General features: G+C 41.6%; 1 protein-coding gene across 1 annotated transcript in view; it reads left to right on the top strand.

Moving 5' to 3' along the window:
* The window catches only part of PIG-G (phosphatidylinositol glycan anchor biosynthesis class G), a gene marked incomplete at its 3' end in the record, with an annotated part of 258,420 nt that overhangs the window by 203,591 nt on the left and 36,526 nt on the right, over positions 1–18,303 (top strand). Inside the window, 1 exon segment of the mRNA XM_070086539.1 lies at positions 14,694–14,821. Coding sequence (XP_069942640.1) covers positions 14,694–14,821 — 128 coding nt within the window.

The raw sequence follows: 18,303 nt of genomic DNA, 5'->3' as shown, positions 1-18,303 counted from the left end.
TGGTACAATGTACTATATGGCACAGGGTACCATATGGCACAGGGTACCATATGTTACAGGGTACCATACAGTACAGGACACCATATAGTACAGATACAAGGATAACTATGGAAATAAGTCACCCTGACTTTTTTGGGTTATCCTAGGATTTTATACGTATGCTGCTATGTATAATAATCCATGTAATTGTATTTCTGTACACCTGCATAAACTTACTCAAGTGCATGTGGCATCATAAGCAAGTTTATTTAGGCATACACAAATAAAGTTACATAGAATATCATACTTAGCAGCATATGTTTGGAGAACCTAGGATAACCCAAAAAAAGTCAGACAGACTTATTTCCATTGGGGTCCCTGTACCCTGTACTATATGGTACAGTGTACCATATGGTATAATGTACCATATGGTACAATGTACCATATGGTACAATGTACCATATGGTACAATGTACCATATGGTACAATGTACCATATGGTACAATGTACCATATGGTACATTGTACCATATGATGCCATTGTATGACATGACACCAATGTACCATATGGTACCATTGTACCATATGGTGCAGTGGTACCATATGGTTCAAAACCATAGAATACCTCTTCAACTCCACTTCCATCAGTCTTAGAACTGTAATTTGTGAAGAAGAGAGTCAGAATTCGCCCGGAGAGTGAGAGCTTCCTTGCCGCCAGGCACGATGAACAAAGCTACTTTGGCGGCGTTCCCTCAATGCCATGCGGGTGTCCAGATTTTTTCTATAGTGTGCGCACTGACCACCCAGACCCATTCTCTCAGATGTAGGCCTACCAGCCTTCTCGCACTAAATTTTACGCCGCTAGAATTTTGGCGTAGATCTACGGTTTGGACCCTCAACGTAAAGCTGTAGATCTACGGCACGGACCCTGAAAGGGTTAATGCTTAGTTCTATTGCTGACTTAATATATGCTTGTGTAAACTTGTTATCTGGCATTTATATGTACAGTGGACCCTCGACCAGCGATATTAATCCATTCCAGAGAGCCTGTCCTTAGGCGATCTTATCGTTAGTCAAATTAATTTTCCCCCTAAGAAATAATGGAAATCCAGTTAATCCGTTCCAGACACCCAAAAGTATGAAAAAAAAAATTGTTCACATGAAATATACATTTTCCTACACAGAAAAACGAGGATACATGCACAATAAATACTGTACTAAATAAAGAATAAGTGACACTTACCTTTATTGAAGATGTAGTGATGAGTGATGAGATGGTATTATTGTTTTGTTGGGGAATTCCCTTTCATAAGGACTTTAGGTACCAAGTCCTTTTCCGGGGTTACTTCCCTTCTTTTTTTAATGCCACTGAGAACAACTTGAGAGTCACTGGACCTCTGTCGCACCAAAAATCTGTCCATAGAGCTCTGTACCTCGCGTTCCTTTAAGACTTTCCTAAAATGGACAACAACATTGTCATTGTAAAAGTCACCAGCACGGCTTGCAATAGCTGTGTCAGGGTGATTTTCATCCATAAAGATTTGCACCTTTGTCCACATTGTACAAATATCCTTAATTGTTGAAGAAGGCAACTTCCTCCATTTCTCTCTCCCCTCCTCTGAAGCAATTTCCTCAGTTGTGGTCTCTTGCTGTTGCAGATGCTCTTGCAGCTCATCAGTGGTTAGTTCTTCATCGCCGTCCTCCACCAACTCTTCCACATCCTCCCCACTAACCTCCAACCCCAAGGACTTTCCCAATGCCAGAATATATTCCATAACTGGCATAGGCTTCTCAGGGTTAGCCCCAAACCCTTCAAAATCCCTCTCTTGTACACATTGTGGCCACAGTTTTTTCCAAGCAGAGTTCAAGGTCCTGTTAGTCACTCCCTCCCAAGTCTTACCTATAAGGTTTATGCAATTGAGGATACTAAAGTTATCTTACCAAAAGTCTCTTAGGGTCAGTTGAGTGTCTGAGGTCACTTCAAAGCACTTTTGAAACACTGTTTTCGTGTACAGTTTTTTGAAATTTGAAATGACCTGCTGGTCCATGGGCTGGAGGAGAGGAGTGGTATTAGGAGGCAAGAACTTGACTTTCATGAAACTCAAGTTCCCCGAAATTCGCTCTGGCTACTCTGAAGGATGAGCAGGAGCATTGTCTAATACCAGGAAGCACTTAAGGTCCAATTTATTTTCCAGGAGGTAATTTTTCACAGTGGGGCCAAACACATGATAAAACCAATCATTGGAAATGTCCCTAGTGATCCATGCCTTACTGTTTGCTCTCCACATCACACACAAATTAGCCTTGGCGACATTGTTTTTCTTGAACACTCTGGGAGTTTCAAAGAGATACATGAGTAGAGGCTTCACTTTACAATCTCCACTAGCATTACTACACAACATGAGAGTTACCCTGTCTTTCATAGGCTTTTGTCCTGGCAGTGCTTTTTCCTTCTGTGTAATGTAGGTCCTGTTTGGCATTTTCTTCCAAGACAGGCCTGTTTCGTCACAATTAAACACTTGTTGGGGTTTTAATTTTTCAGTGTCTATGTAATCCTATGTAATCCGTGGAGGGAGGAGTCTGATGTGCCATCTCTTCTTCTATAAGTTTGTCAGCAATCAGTGAACGCAGTTGCGCAGCTGTGAGAGTGCGTTTGTATTTAATGCCAATGGAACGAGCAATTTGCCAACAAAGCTGTAGGGACAATTTAGGTAGGTTATGCAAAGTATATGCCGACACCAGACGTCTGACTCGTCTAGGTGGCATAAGTTATTCGCTATGCACAGTACGATTGCAGAATACCCCAACGTAACATGTTAATTTGCAGAACACGCTTAGCTATGCACAGTACGATTGCAGAATACGCATACAAGCAAAGGCGACTGCAAAATTCTCCACACCGAACAGGCTAGTAACAACTGACACGCAAAATTTGTAAAGCAATGCCAGACAGCTACACTGTTCTAGAAGATTGACCATAGCGAAGCGAGCACACCGAACAAGCTAGTAGCGAGCTGTTGAACGATCACACAATAGCAAGGCTGATCATAACAAAGCAACTGACACGCAAAATTTGTAAAGCAATGCCAGACAGCAAGCTGCACAATGTTCCTGCTACGAGCTTCACCCTAAGTGCAACCGTTTCTCTAAGTCCAGCTCCAGCTCTCGGACAGGCTACCCATATTACAACCCAGGATTCCAAATGGCCTGTTATCCCGGGTGTAATGGGAGCAAAATAAACACAGCAGAAAAAGTTTAGACTTATATTATCCTTCACCAATTTAGAACAGCAATATGTAAACTATGTACAGTGATAAGTATAGTGCACTCCACGGTAAGCAAGGCAGAAATAGAAGCCACAAGATAGCAGACCGTGCTTCAACCAGCTCTAGAATGGGAATGACAAGGGCAGACAGTAGAGCGGTACCCACATAACCTCTGCGATTGCCAAAACCATCTTCTTATTGGCTAGAACCTGGTCACTAGTTGAACGACGGGGCCCCATCATCAACTCTTAGCAACCTGGTTCGCTGGTTGGGGGAGATAGCCTGTAAATGAGGGTGTGTACATGCACCGAATAAATGTTACGTACTCTTTGCATGCCACACTCACCACTCACCTCCAACCCCAGGAACTTCCCCAATGCCACAATAGATTCCACAACTGGCATAGGCTCCTTTGGGTCAGCCCGAAACCCTTCAAAATCCTTCTCTTGTACACATTCTGGCCACAATTTTCTCCAAGCAAAATTCAAAGTTCTGCAAGTCATTCCTTCCCAAGCCTTACCTATAAGGTTTATGCAAGTGAGGATATTGAAGTGATTTTTACAGAACTCTCTTAGGGTCAGTTCAGTGTCTGAGGTCACTTCAAAGCACTTTTGAAACACTTCTTTGGTGTACAGTTTTTTGAAGTTTGAAATGACCTGCTGGTCCATGGGCTGGATGAGAGAAGTTGTATTAGGGGGCAAGAACTTCACCATGATGAAACTAAACTCCTCCACTATTTGCTCTTCCAAGTCTGGAGGATGAGCAGGAGCATTGTCCATTACCAGGAGGCACTTGAGTGGCAATTTATTTTCCAGGAGGTATTTCTTCACACTGGGGCCAAACACTTCATTAAACCAGTCAAGGAAAATTCCCCTTGTGACCCATGCCTTACTGTTTACCTTCCACATCACACACAAATTACTCTTGGCGACACTGTTTTTCTTGAACACTCTGGGATTTTCAGAGTGATACACCAGTAAAGGCTTCACTTTGCAATCCCCACTAGCATTACTACAAAACATGAGAGTAAACCTATCCTTCATAGGCTTGTGTCCTGGAAGTGCCGTTTTCTCCTGCGTGATGTAGGTCCTCTTTGGCATTTTCTTCCAAAAGAGGCCTGTTTCGTCACAATTAAACACTTGTTGGGGTTTGAATTCTCCAGTGTCTACACACTCAAACTCCTGTACAAACTTCTCAGCTGCTTTTTTGTCAGAACTGGCAGCCTCACCATGCCTTATCGCACTGTGAATACCACTATGCTTCCTAAATCTCTCAAAGAAACCTTTGCTGGCCTTAAAATCACAAACATCACCACTTGTTGCAGGCATTTTCTTTACAAGATCGTCATGCAACTGCCATGCCTTTTCACATATCACCGACTGCATAATACTATTTCCTGCTAACTGTTTTTGGGTAATCCACACCAACAGTAACCTTTCCACTTCTTTGAGGATTTGCGATCTCTTTTTTGTCAGCATATCTACCCCTTTCGCAACAACAGCACACTTTATTTCCTTTCCCTTCACCACAATCGAAGTGATGGTTGAATGGGGTTTGCCATACTTCCTGGCAAGTTCTGTAACACACACTCTGCTCTCATATTTTTCAATGATTTCCTTCTTGAATTCGATCGTGTTCCTCGTTTTCTTTACCAAAGGGCTTGCACTAGATTTCCTTGGGCCCATGGTGACTTATTTAGCAGTTGCAAGCACAAAAAACAATGGATTATGATGAAATGTATTGTGTGAACCCGCGGGGTGATGGTCACGTGCTGGTAAACAATGGCACACTGAGTGTGAATGTTGTGGGAGACTGGCTTTGTGTGTGTGGTGACGGGCGGATGGGTACCGGACGGTTGCCAAATCACAAGTCCAATCACAAACCTCGAGGTTAAATTTTGCTGACAAAACTTGCCGAAAGTCGGATTTCACAAAAGTTGATGCCGACAGAACACGGGGGTCCACTGTATATCGGCAACACTTCTGCAAGCGGCAGGACTCGATGTTGCTGTCACGTGAGCATCCAGCGCCAACTTCTGGGCCCTCATATCTCTGTAAGTACTGACCCTAATTTTTTTTTATCCTATAACACTTAGAAAAATGTGCTCTTTATTTTCATTAAAAGAAACTTTTTTTTTATTTTTCAAAATATTCGGGGCACTGGGGTAGTGAATGTATATATACGTTTGGACTGTTTATGGGTTAAAGAGATGCCAGAAAGACTTCTCTGGACAGCTATTTTGTGCAACAGGTGTGCAGTGACTCTCAGGTCCTAGTGGCATTAAAAGACAAAGAAGGAGGGGGATTTCCCTTCCAAACAATAAATCTTCCCTCTATCCTCCTCCCTATCTTCCAGAAGCCAACAAGAGTCTTCAATAAAGGTATGTAATACTGATTTAATTGTTGAAAAAACTATTTTTTGTCAATATTTTTGGGTGTCTGGAACGGATTAATTGTATTTACATTAATTCTTATGGGAAATATTATTTCGGTTTTCGTCCATTTTGTCGTTAGGCCGAGCTTCTGGAAGGGATTACGGCCGATAACCAGGGTCCATTGTATTTACATTAATTCTTATGGGAAATATTTTTTTGGTTTTTGGGCATTTTGGTTTTAGACCGACTTTCTGGAACGGATTATGACCGATAACCGAGGGTTCACTGTACAAACTTGAAATGTATGTATCATAAATTGTACTACTTCATATTAACCTTTTGACTGTTTCAGCCATATATTTATGTCTTACGAGCCAACATTTTCGACGTATTAACATGCCATAATTCTAGTGGCTTCAAATCAAGCAGGAGAAAGCTGGTAGGCCTACATGTGAGAGAATGGGTCTCTATGGTCAATATGCGCAATATAAAAAAAAATCAAGGAGCCAGTGGTGCATTGTGGGAATGCCATTTCAGCAGCCCTTGTCGAGCATGCCTAGCGGTAAGAAATACCTGACTCCCCGGCGAATCTGGGACTCTTCTCTTCCCAAGTGATAGTTCTAGCATGGATGGAAGCATCAGTGAAGATGAATTTCATGATTTTGGGGAGTTTGTGACCAAAAGCAATGCCCAGGATACCAGAAGGAAGGAAGGAAGGGTGGAAGAAAGAAAGAAAGGAAGGAAGGAAGGAAGGAAGAGATGAAAGGAAGGAAGGAAGGAAGGAAGAAAGAAAGGAAAGAAGGAAAGAAGAAAGGAAGGAAGGAAAGGATTAAGAAAGGATGGATGAAAGAAAGGAAGGAAGGAAAGAAGAAGTAAGGCAGGAAGGAAAGAAGAAGTAAGGTAGGAAGGAAGGAAGGATCAACCTAGGATAACCCAAAAAAGTCAGACAAAGTGACTTATTTCCATGTGGGTTGGTGGGGAAGACGTAGCAGGTGGTGGTGGTGTAATGCTGCGTCACATACCCAGGATGGTAGCCTGGGTATGTGACTCTGCACATCTACAAAGAAAGACCAGCTTCAACCACCCACACACCACAATAACCTCCACAACCACAACCACCTACACAACCACCTGCACAACCACAGCCACTTGCACAACCACAGCCACCTGCACAACCACAACCACAAACACATCAACTTGCACAACCACAACAACCTGCACAACCACAACAACCTGCTCAACCACAACAACCTGCACAGCCACAACAACCTGCACAGCCACAACCACAACAACCTGCATAACCATAACAACCTGCACAGCCACAGCCACAACAACTTGCCAACAAAAATGCAGAGACACTTGTTTTATGTATAACATCATGTTCAAAGAGTTCCACTTTTAGGAAAGTGTCCAGTGACTGTACATTTGTATATACAGTAGACTGTCATTCAGCACGAGTTTATTTGGCATGATTCGGGTAAAGCATGATTGAAGAATTGCGGCACAATTTTATGTAACATGACGTAAAATTAATTTAACACAGTTCAGTTTGCGGGAAGGAAAAAAAAAAAATTCCCTTTTACTCAAGCAGCCGCCTTGTTGTGGATCAGCAGGGGAGACCTCCCACCATCCCCTGCCACCCCCGACACCACCCTACCATCCCAGCATTCATACTTCATACATGTCCAGTCCTTCTCTGCTACAAGCTAGCTGTGTTTGTGAATTGTTTTGATCTTTTAATTACTATATCTTGTATCTGCCAAACAGTCATGACCCCCAGTAGGCATACTAGTGTTGCTGAAAGTGGCAAGACAAGTTAGGAGCATTTAAGTCTTAGAATTAACAAAGAAAACAAAGATATTGGACAAGAGATAACTAGTGGCCTTAATGAAGTGTTACTTTGGTATATAAGTTTGTGTGACTGACTGACTGACTTATTAAATGACTGACTAACTTACTTACTGACTTGACCGAATAACTTACTGACTTGACTGAATAACTTACTGACTTGACTGAATAACTTACTGACTTGACTGAATAATTTGCTGACTTGACTGAATAATTTGCTGACTGACTTACTGGCTTGACTGACTGAATGACTTGACAGACTGAATGACTTGACTGAATTTGACTGAATGGCTTAACTGATTTGCTGAATGACTTTACTGGCTTACTGACTTAATAGCTTTCTAACTTGACTGGCTGAATGACTGTACTGACTGAATGACTTGACTGACTGAATGACTTGACTGACTGAATGACTTGACTGACTTGACTGACTGAATGACTTGACTTACTGACTTGACTGACTGACTTGACTGACTGAATGACATGACTGACTGAATGACTTGACTTACTGACTGACTTGACTGACTGAATGACTTGACTTACTGACTTGATTGACTGAATGACTTAAAATTAGACACTCCAGTACAACCATCAACTTCAGTACCAGAACCTCTACCATCCACCTCAGCCCAGTAGGACCACAACATAACTCTCCACTCTCTTCACAATCATCTACAAACACCAGCACCCACAATTTAAGGTAAGAAATACAGTGGACCCCTGCATACTGTTGGCACCACATAACGTTAAATCCGCATACCGATACATTTTATCGCTAAGATTATGCCTCGCATACTGCTAAAAAACCCGCTCAACGCTATTCGTCCGAGATGCAGATTCGTCCGAGATGCGTCACATGTTCCGCGGGTGGCATTGTTTACCAGCCAGCCTCCGTGGTAACATCCAAGCATACAATCGGAACATTTCGTATTATTACAGTGTTTTTGGTGATTTTATCTGCAAAATAAGTGACCATGGGCCCCAAGAAAACTTCTAGTGCCAACCCTACAGGAATAAGGGTGAGAATTACTATAGAGATGAAGAAAGAGATCATTGCTAAGTATGAAAGTGGAGTGCGTGTCTCCGAGCTGGCCAGGTTGTATAGTAAACCCCAATCAACCATCGCTACTATTGTGTCCAAGAAAACGGCAATCAAGGAAGCTGTTCTTGCCAAAGGTTCAACTGTGTTTTTGAAACAGAGATCGCAAGTGATAGAAGATGTTGAGAGACTGTTATTGGTGTGGATAAATGAAAAACAGATAGCAGGAGATAGCATCTCTCAAGTGATCATAAGTGAAAAGGCTAGGAAGTTGCATGACGATTTAATTAAAAAAATGCCTTCAACTAGTGATGATGTGAGTGAATTTAAGGCCAGCAAAGGTTGGTTTGAGAGATTTAAGAAGCGTAGTGGCATACATAGTGTGATAAGGCATGGTGAGGCTGCCAGTTCGGACCACAAAGCAGCTGAAAAATATGTGCAGGAATTCAAGGATTACATAGACAGTGAAGGACTGGAACCTGAACAAGTGTTTAATTGCGATGAAACAGGCCTGTTTTGGAAGAAAATGCCAAGCTGGACCTACATTACTCAGGAGGAAAAGGCACTCCCAGGACATAAGCCTATGAAAGACAGGCTTACTCTTCTCATGTGTTCCAATGCTAGTGGTGATTGCAAAGTGAAGCCTTTATTAGTGTATCACTCTGAAACTCCGAGAGCGTTCAGGCAAAAGAATATCCTCAAGGCTAATTTGTGTGTGCTGTGGAGGGCAAACAGTAAGGCATGGGTCACTAGGGACTTTTTCTATGACTGGTTACACCAAGCATTTGCCCCCAATGTGAAAAATTACCTAACTGAAAATAAATTAGACCTTAAGTGCCTCCTGGTGTTAGACAATGCCCCTAGTCATCCTACAGTCGTGGCAGAGCGACTTTGTGGGGACATGAGCTTCATTAAGGTGAAGTTTTTGCCTCCTAATACCACTCCTCTCCTGCAGCCCATGGACCAGCAGGTTATTGCAAACTTCAAAAAACTGTACACAAAAGCTCTGTTTGAAAGGTGCTTTGTAGTGATCTCAGAAACTCAGTTGACTCTAAGAGAGTTTTGGAGAGAGCACTTTAATATCCTCAGTTGTGTAAACCTTATAGGTAAGGCTTGGGAGGGAGTGACTAAGAGGACCTTGAACTCTGCTTGGAAGAAACTGTGGCCAGAATGTGTAGACCAAAGGGATTTTGAAGGGTTTGAGGCTAACCCTGGGAATCCTATGCCAGTTGAGGAATCCATTGTGGCATTGGTAAAGTCCTTGGGGTTGGAGGTTAGTGGGGATGATGTGGAAGAGTTGGTGGAGGAGGACAATGAAGAACTAACCACTGATGAGCTGCTAGATCATCTTCATCAGCATGAGGCCAGACCTGAGGAAACTGCTTCGGAGGAGTGGAGAGAGAAATTGAAGAAGTTGCCTACTTCAAAGATTAAGGAAATCTGTGCAAAGTGGCTTGAAGTGCAAACCTTCATGGATGAAAATCACCCTCAGACAGCTATTGCAAGCCATGCTGGTGACTATTACACTGACAATGTTGTGAACCACTTTAGGAAAGTCATAAAGGAACGGGAGGTACAGGCCTCTATGGACAGATATGTTGTGCGACAGAAGTCCAGTGACTCTCAAGCTGGTCCTAGTGGCATTAAAAGAAGAAGGGAAGTAACCCCGGAAAATGACTTGACACCTCAAGTCTTAATGGAAGGGGATTCCCCTTCTAAACACTAAGACTCTCTCCTCCTCCCATCCCATCAATCATCACCAGATCTTCAACAAAGGTAAGTGTCATGTAACTGTGCATGTCTTTTTCAGTTTGTGTGTATTAAAATTAATATTTCATGTGGTAAAAATTTTTTTTTTTCATACTTTGGGGTGTCTTGCACGGATTAATTTGATTTCCATTATTTCTTATGGGGAAAATTCATTCGCATAACGATAATTTCGCATAACAATGAGCTCTCAGGAACGTATTAATATCGTTATGCGGGGGTCCACTGTACGATTATTTCTGTTACATTTGTAGTCTTAAGCAGTAAAAACAACATAATACATCACAACTATGAACTACAATTACATATTCACTTTTATTTTTGTAAGATGTGGAGGCCTAAAAAAAGTTGTTTTCCTTTTTAGGGGCTCTCAGGAATGTAACCCTATTTTTCACATAAGTTATTCAGTTCGTCTAACATGGTTTTGCCAAACACAACGTTTTCAGGAATGTAACTACTGTGTATTATAGAACAATAGCAGTAAACCATTATTTGTGTTGTTGGTTTGTGTAAGCAAGTTTTGTAAACAATATATTGATAATAATGTTTGTGCAGTTATTGTGTTGCATATGAGTGTATATGTACATTGCACCTTGCTTTGGTCTCACAGGCCACATAAGTTACTTGGAAAATAAAATATTGGAAAATACAAGAAACCTTCAAATGGGAATAAATATAAGAGTACCTGGTGAGCAGCATTCACTGCTGTTGCCATACGTGGTTCATTTTCTGCCAACTTTAAGCCTCTATATCTTGGTAAGTACTGATTACAAAATTTTGTTTTTAGGCTTAAAACATTTGGCAAATTAATCCTAACATTTTGTTAAGAATTTTTTTTTTTTTTTTTGGAATATTTTATGACACAGGGAGACAGTTTCAGAATTGGGGTTGTGACAATCAGACGGTTAATAATTGAGTAAAGTATTGAATATTTGTAATCTATCACTCTTCACCTGTCTAGACTTAAGTAGTCTATAAGTATTAGTCTACCTGTAATGCCTCAGCATGATAGTGGCATTATTTGTACCAATCAAATTATGAAATGTAAACATATATTGTAACCTTAGCAAAGAAATAAAGTTTTGATTTTGATTTGATTTTTGATTCTGACAAAGGTAACACCTTTTCCTTCCAGAGCAGTTACTTTTTCCAAAGTTTTGCTGGTACAGTGCTCCTCTTTTGAGTAACATTTGTATAAAACTCTTTTGTAGTATTTTATTTTCCCCTTTTTGTTGCTCTTTATAGTCTTGCTTCAGCTATAATACATCAACCATTTCCCACCAAGGCAGGGTGACCCAAAAAAGAAAGAAAAGCCCAAAACAAAAGGAAAAAACTTTCATCATCATTCAATACTTTCACCATCATTTGGCTTCAGAAAAAAATAAGAGCACTAACAATGCAATTGTAAAAATGATAGACCTGCTTTATACAGCACTGGAAAATAAGGAATATCCATTAGGGCTTTTTATTGACCTAAGGAAAGCTTTCAACACAGTAAACCATGGCATCCTACTCCACAAACTTGACTACTATGGTATAAGAGGCCATACACTTGCATATTTCCAATCCTACCTTACTAATAGGTAACAGTATATCACCATTAAAGACACAACCTCCTCAACATGACCACTTGTTACTGGAGTGCCACAGGGAAGTGTCCTTGGTCCCATACTCTTCCTCTTATAATCAGTGATCTTCCCAACGTATCGCAACACCTGAAACCAATTCTCTTTGCTGATGACGTGATTTATGTCATCTCCCACCCAAATCTTGCCACCCTCAACACCATTGTTAACAAGGAACTACTAAAAATATCTACATGGATGACAGCCAATAAACTTACACTTAACACTGATAAAACTAAAACCCTCTATATTACGTTTGGTAACAGAGCAGGTGATGCACAGTTAAACATTAAGATCAACAACACTCTTATTGCTAAATATAACGAGGGCAAATTCCTAGGCCTACACCTTGACAGCAACCTGAAATTCAGCACCCATATCCAACACATAACAAAAATGTATCCAAAACTGTTGGGATCCTCTCTAAGATATGTTACTATGGATCACAATCAGCCCTACTCACACTATACTATTCACTCATCTATCAATACCTCACATATGCCATTTGTGCCTGGAGATCAACAGCAATTGCCCACTTAAAGCCAATAATAACCCAACAAACAGCCATGGTAAGAATTATCATGCAATCCAATGCTAGGCAACACACCACCTCACTCTTGAAAGACCTAAACTTACTCACTGTTCAGAACATCCACACTTACTACTCTGCAATCTACATCTACAGAACCATAAATTCCAATATTAACCCTGAACTACAGGACTCATAGACATAATACCAGACACGAGCATCTCTTTGACATTCCCCGTGTCCGGCTAAATCTATACAAAAATTCACTGTACATAAAAGGGCCTAAAATCTGGAACTCCCTGCCTGAAAAGTCTAGAACTGCAGACACAACCACCATTAAAAAACATCTCATCTGCCTTACACACCCCACCGGTAGCTAACCACATGAGAACTACTTTATCTTGCACATATCCAATGCACAATACATTTATTGATATCTGTGACTCCCCCTAATTTACACATGACTGTAAACATAAAATTCTGAGTACAGCTATTGCATCGTAATTCTTAAGCTAGTCATAAGTTTGACTAGACATTTCAATGTAGGAGCCCTACCTTATCTTGCACATATCCAAAACAAAATACACTTATTGATATCTGTGACTCCCCTTAATCTACACATGACTGTAAACATAAAATTCTGAATGCAGCTGTTGCTTCATAATTCTTAAGCTAGTCACAAGTTTGCCTAAGCTACTCCAATATGGAAACTGTATCATGCCAAAACAAGACCCTTTCCATTAATAGATAAACTAATTGTTAAGTTCTTAAATATTTTGAACTACCGCAATTTTGTAAATCTAGTTAATCGCTACAATTACCTAACCTTAATACCAGTATGATCCATATCCTGTGCCAATATAGAGTATGAACGAGTATTAGTCTGCCCAAAATGCTTAGGCATAGCTGGGCATACTAGTGGCCTTCTTTGTAATAAGTGTTTTATAATATGTAATAATATCTTATAATATGTAAACCCCACATTGTAATATTAACAAGAGAAATAAAGAATTTTAGTTTTGATTTTTAATTTTTAATATACAGTGGACCCCCGCATAACGATCACCTCCGAATACGACCAATTATGTAAGTGTATTTATGTAAGTGCGTTTGTACGTGTATGTTTGGGGGTCTGAAATGGACTAATCTACTTCACAATATTCCTTATGGGAACAAATTCGGTCAGTACTGGCACCTGAACATACTTCTGGAGTGAAAAAATATCGTTAACCGGGGGTCCACTGTATTACAAACATAATCACTGTCTCTGCAGAGGCACTCACATACAACAGTTTAGATGTCACTCCAAACGGCCAATATCCCAAACCCCTCCTTTAAAGTGCAGGCATTGTACTTCCCACCTCCAGGACTCAAGTCTGGCTAACTGGTTTCTCTAAATTCCTATCTAATGCACTCACACACGTTTGCTGGAGGTCAAGCCCCTTGCCCACAAAACCTCCTTTACCCCCTCCCTCCAGCTTTTCCTTCCTTCCCCTACAGATTTATACATTCTCCACATCGTTTTATTTTGTTCCATCCTCTCTAAATGACCAAACCACTTCAACATCCCCTTTTCAGCCCTCTGACTAATACTTTTAGTAACTCCACATGTCCTAATTTTCACACTACAAATTCTCTGCATAATATTTACACCACACATTGCCCTTAGATACGACATCTCCACTGCCTCCAGCCTCCTCCTCGCTGCAGCATTTACAACCCATGCTTCACACCTATATAAGAGTGTTGGCACCACTATACTCTTATACATTCCCTTCTTTGCCTCCATGGATAACGTTTTTTGTTTCCACAGATACCTCAACACACCACTCACCTTTTTTCATTCATCAGTTCTATGGTTTGCCTCATCTTTCATAAACCCATCTGCTGACAAGTCAACTCCCAAATATCTGAACACATTCACTTCTTCCACATTCCCTCCCTCCAATGTGATATCCAATTTTTCTTTATCTAATTTGCTTGATACCCTCATCACCTTAATCTTATCTATGTTCACTTTGAACTTTCTACCTTTACACACCCTCCCAAATTCATCCATTAACTTTTGCAACTTTTTTTTAGAATCTCCCAAAACACAGTATCATCAGCAAAAAAGTAACTGTGTCAATTCCCATTTTGTATTTGAACAAATGATTGTTGCTGTAAATTGTCATATAAAAACATGACAATTATAGTTCTTAGCATAAATGTGCGTGTACTGCTTGTATTAGAGTATTGTTGAGTGATTTTCTCACGTGTGTTCTCAGGGACAGAGGTATTTGGTGGTGGTGTGTGGTGACCATGGTATGAGTGATGCTGGTGGTCATGGAGGATCATCACATTCAGAGGTCACTACATCTTCACTGCTTTTTTCAAACACTTTTGGAAAGAAAATGTGAGTTGCTTTTTTCTCAGTAAAATTCAGTTTTTTCTTGCAGATTTATAATCTTAGAAGTCTGCTACAGAATCCTTTGAATGACACTATTGCAATATTGAACATTTTGAAGAATTTGCAGAATTTTTTTTTTTTTTTATTATCACACTGGCCAATACCCACCAAGGCAGGGTGGCCCGAAAAAGAAAAACTTTTACCATCATTCACTCCATCACTGTCTTGCCAGAAGGGTGCTTTACACTACAGTTTTTAAACTGCAACATTAACATCCCTCCTTCAGAGTGCAGACACTGTACTTCCCATCTCCAGGACTCAAGTCCGGCATGCCGGTTTCCCTGAACCCCTTCATAAATGTTACTTTGCTCACACTCCAACAGCACATCAAGTATTAAAAACCATTTGTCTCCATTCACTTCTATCAAACACGCTCACACATGCCTGCTGGAAGTCCAAGCCCCTCGCACACAAAACCTCCTTTACCCCCTCCCTCCAACCTTTCCTAGGCCGACCCCTACCCCGCCTTCCTTCCACTACAGACTGATACACTCTTGAAGTCATTCTGTTTCGCTCCATTCTCTCTACATGTCCGAACCACCTCAACAACCCTTCCTCAGCCCTCTGGACAACAGTTTTGGTAATCCCGCACCTCCTCCTAACTTCCAAACTACGAATTCTCTGCATTATATTCACACCACACATTGCCCTCAGGCATTACATCTCCACTGCCTCCAGCTTTCTCCTCGCTGCAACATTCATCACCCATGCTTCATACCCATATAAGAGCGTTGGTAAAACTATGCTCTCATACATTCCCCTCTTTGCCTCCAAGGACAAAGTTCTTTGTCTCCACATACTCCTAAGTGCACTGCTCATCCTTTTCCCCTCATCAATTCTATGATTCACCTCATCTTTCATAGACCCATCCACTGACACGTCCACTCCCAAATATCTGAATATATTCACCTCCTCCATACTCTCTCCCTCCAATCTGATATCCAATCTTTCATCACCTAATCTTTTTGTTATCCTCATAACCTTACTCTTTCCTGTATTCACTTTTAATTTTCTTCTTTTGCATACATTACCAAATTCATCCACCAACCTCTGCAACTTCTCTTCAGAATCTCCCAAGAGCACAGTGTCATCAGCAAAGAGCAATTGTGACAACTCCCACTTTATGTGTGATTCTTTATCTTTTAACTCCATGCCTCTTGCCAAGACCCTCGCATTTACTTCTCTTACATCCCCATCAATAAATATATTAAACAACCATGGTGACTTCATACATCCTTGTCTAAGGCCTATTTTTGCTGGGAAATAATCTCCCTCTTTCCTACATACTCTAACTTGAGCCTCACTATCCTCGTAAAAACTCTTCACTGCAGAAATGCAAGATAATTGCCATTAATATATATTTACAGTAGACCCATGAGTAATGTACAGGTTATTTTTATGAAAATTGGTGCATTGTTCAAATTATTATTAATTAACCCTTTAAATGACCAGCCAGTGGCTTCTTCAGTCCAATACAGAGAAAGTTGAAAGGTGGGGAGTTTGAGGTAATCAGTCCCTCAGCTTGGAGTCAATGTGTTTGGTCCATCAATCTTGATAAAAGTGGCTTATATACTGATGACATGAGGTAGAGCAGTGGTAGGCAGAGTCACAAGTGAACAAAATTTCTAGTGGAAGTAGGTTGTGCCTATAGGTTAGACAAGTTTTAAAGAAATCTCTGCATCATCATGGGATCTTGATGCAGGGACTTCTACAGAACTTGTCTGATGTATAGGCATGACCTACTTCCACTGGTGAGCTCACTGTGGAGTCTCCATGAGACAGGGGGCAGTGAACCTGTAGTGTGCCATATATTCTACACTTACTCTGGTTTAAATGGTAAATACAGTGGACCCCCGCATAGCGATATTAATCCATGCAAGAGGGCTCATTGTTATGCGAAATTATCGTTATGCGAATGAATTTTCCCCGTAAGAAATAATGGAAATCAAATTAATCCGTGCAAGACACCCAAAAGTATGAAAAAAAAATTTTACCACGTGAAATATACATTTTCCTACACACAAAGAGAAGGATACATGCACAGTAGTAGAGTAGTACATGCACAATATATATTGTGCATGTACTACTCTACTAAATGAAGAATAAATGACACTTTATTGAAGATGCAGCAATGACTGATGAGACACTGTGTCCTGGGAGTGCCTTTTCCTCCTGAGTACTGTAGGTCCTGTTTGGCATTTTCTTCCAGAACAGGCCTTATCACACTGTGTATGCCACTACGATTCTTAAATCTCTCAAACCAACCTTTGCTGGCTTTAAATTCACCAATATGAGCACTAGTTCCAGGCATTTTTCCCTGTTCACCTGGGTGTTAGTCGACTGGTGTGGGTTGCATCCTGGGAGACAAGTTTAAGGACCCCAATGGAAATAAGTTAGACAGTCTTCGATGACACTGACTTTTTTGGGTTATCCTGGGTGGCTAACCCTCTGGGGTTAATTGTTTCTTGGTATTCTCAATAAGCCACACCAACAACTGTGCTACAGCAGCAGCAGCTGACAGTGCTACAGCAGCAGCTGACAGTGCTACAGCAGCAGCAGACGATGCTACAGCAGCAGCAGACGATGCTACAGCAGCAGCAGACGGTACTACTGCAGCAGCAGCAGCTGACGGTGGTACAGCAGCAGCAGCAGCTGACAGTGCTACAGCAGCAGCAGACGATGCTACAGCAGCAGCAGACGGTACTACAGCAGCAGCAGCTGATGGTGGTACAACAGCAGCAGCAGCTGACAGTGCTACAGCAGCAGCAGACGATGCTACAGCAGCAGCAGACGGTACTACAGCAGCAGCAGACGGTACTACAGCAGCAGCAGACGGTACTACAGCAGCAGCAGCAGCAGCTGACGGTGGTACAACAGCAGCAGCAGCTGACAGTGCTACAGCAGCAGCAGACGATGCTACAGCAGCAGCTGACAGTGCTACAGCAGCAGCAGACGATGCTACAGCAGCAGCAGACAGTACTACAGCAGCAGCAGCAGCAGCTGATGGTGGTACAACAGCAGCAGCAGCTGACAGTGCTACAGCAGCAGCAGACGATGCTACAGCAGCAGCAGACGGTACTACAGCAGCACCAGATGGTACTACAGCAGCAGCAGACAGTACTACAGCAGCAGCAGCAGCAGCTGACGGTGGTACAACAGCAGCAGCAGCTGACAGTGCTACAGCAGCAGCAGACGATGCTACAGCAGCAGCAGACAGTACTACAGCAGCAGCAGCAGCTGACGGTGCTACAGCAGCAGCTGCAGCTGACAGTGCAGCAGCAGCAGCAGCTGACGGTGGTACAGCAGCAGCAGCAGCTGTACCACCAATAGTAGCGATGGTTGATTGGGGTTTATTATACAACCTGGCCAGCTCGGAGACACGCACTCCACTTTCATTCTTATCAATGATCTTTTTCTTCATCTCTATA

This window comes from Cherax quadricarinatus, chromosome 19 (assembly GCF_038502225.1).
Source record: "Cherax quadricarinatus isolate ZL_2023a chromosome 19, ASM3850222v1, whole genome shotgun sequence".
NCBI lineage: Eukaryota > Metazoa > Arthropoda > Malacostraca > Decapoda > Parastacidae > Cherax > Cherax quadricarinatus.
This window is presented reverse-complemented; position numbering and strand designations above follow the sequence as displayed.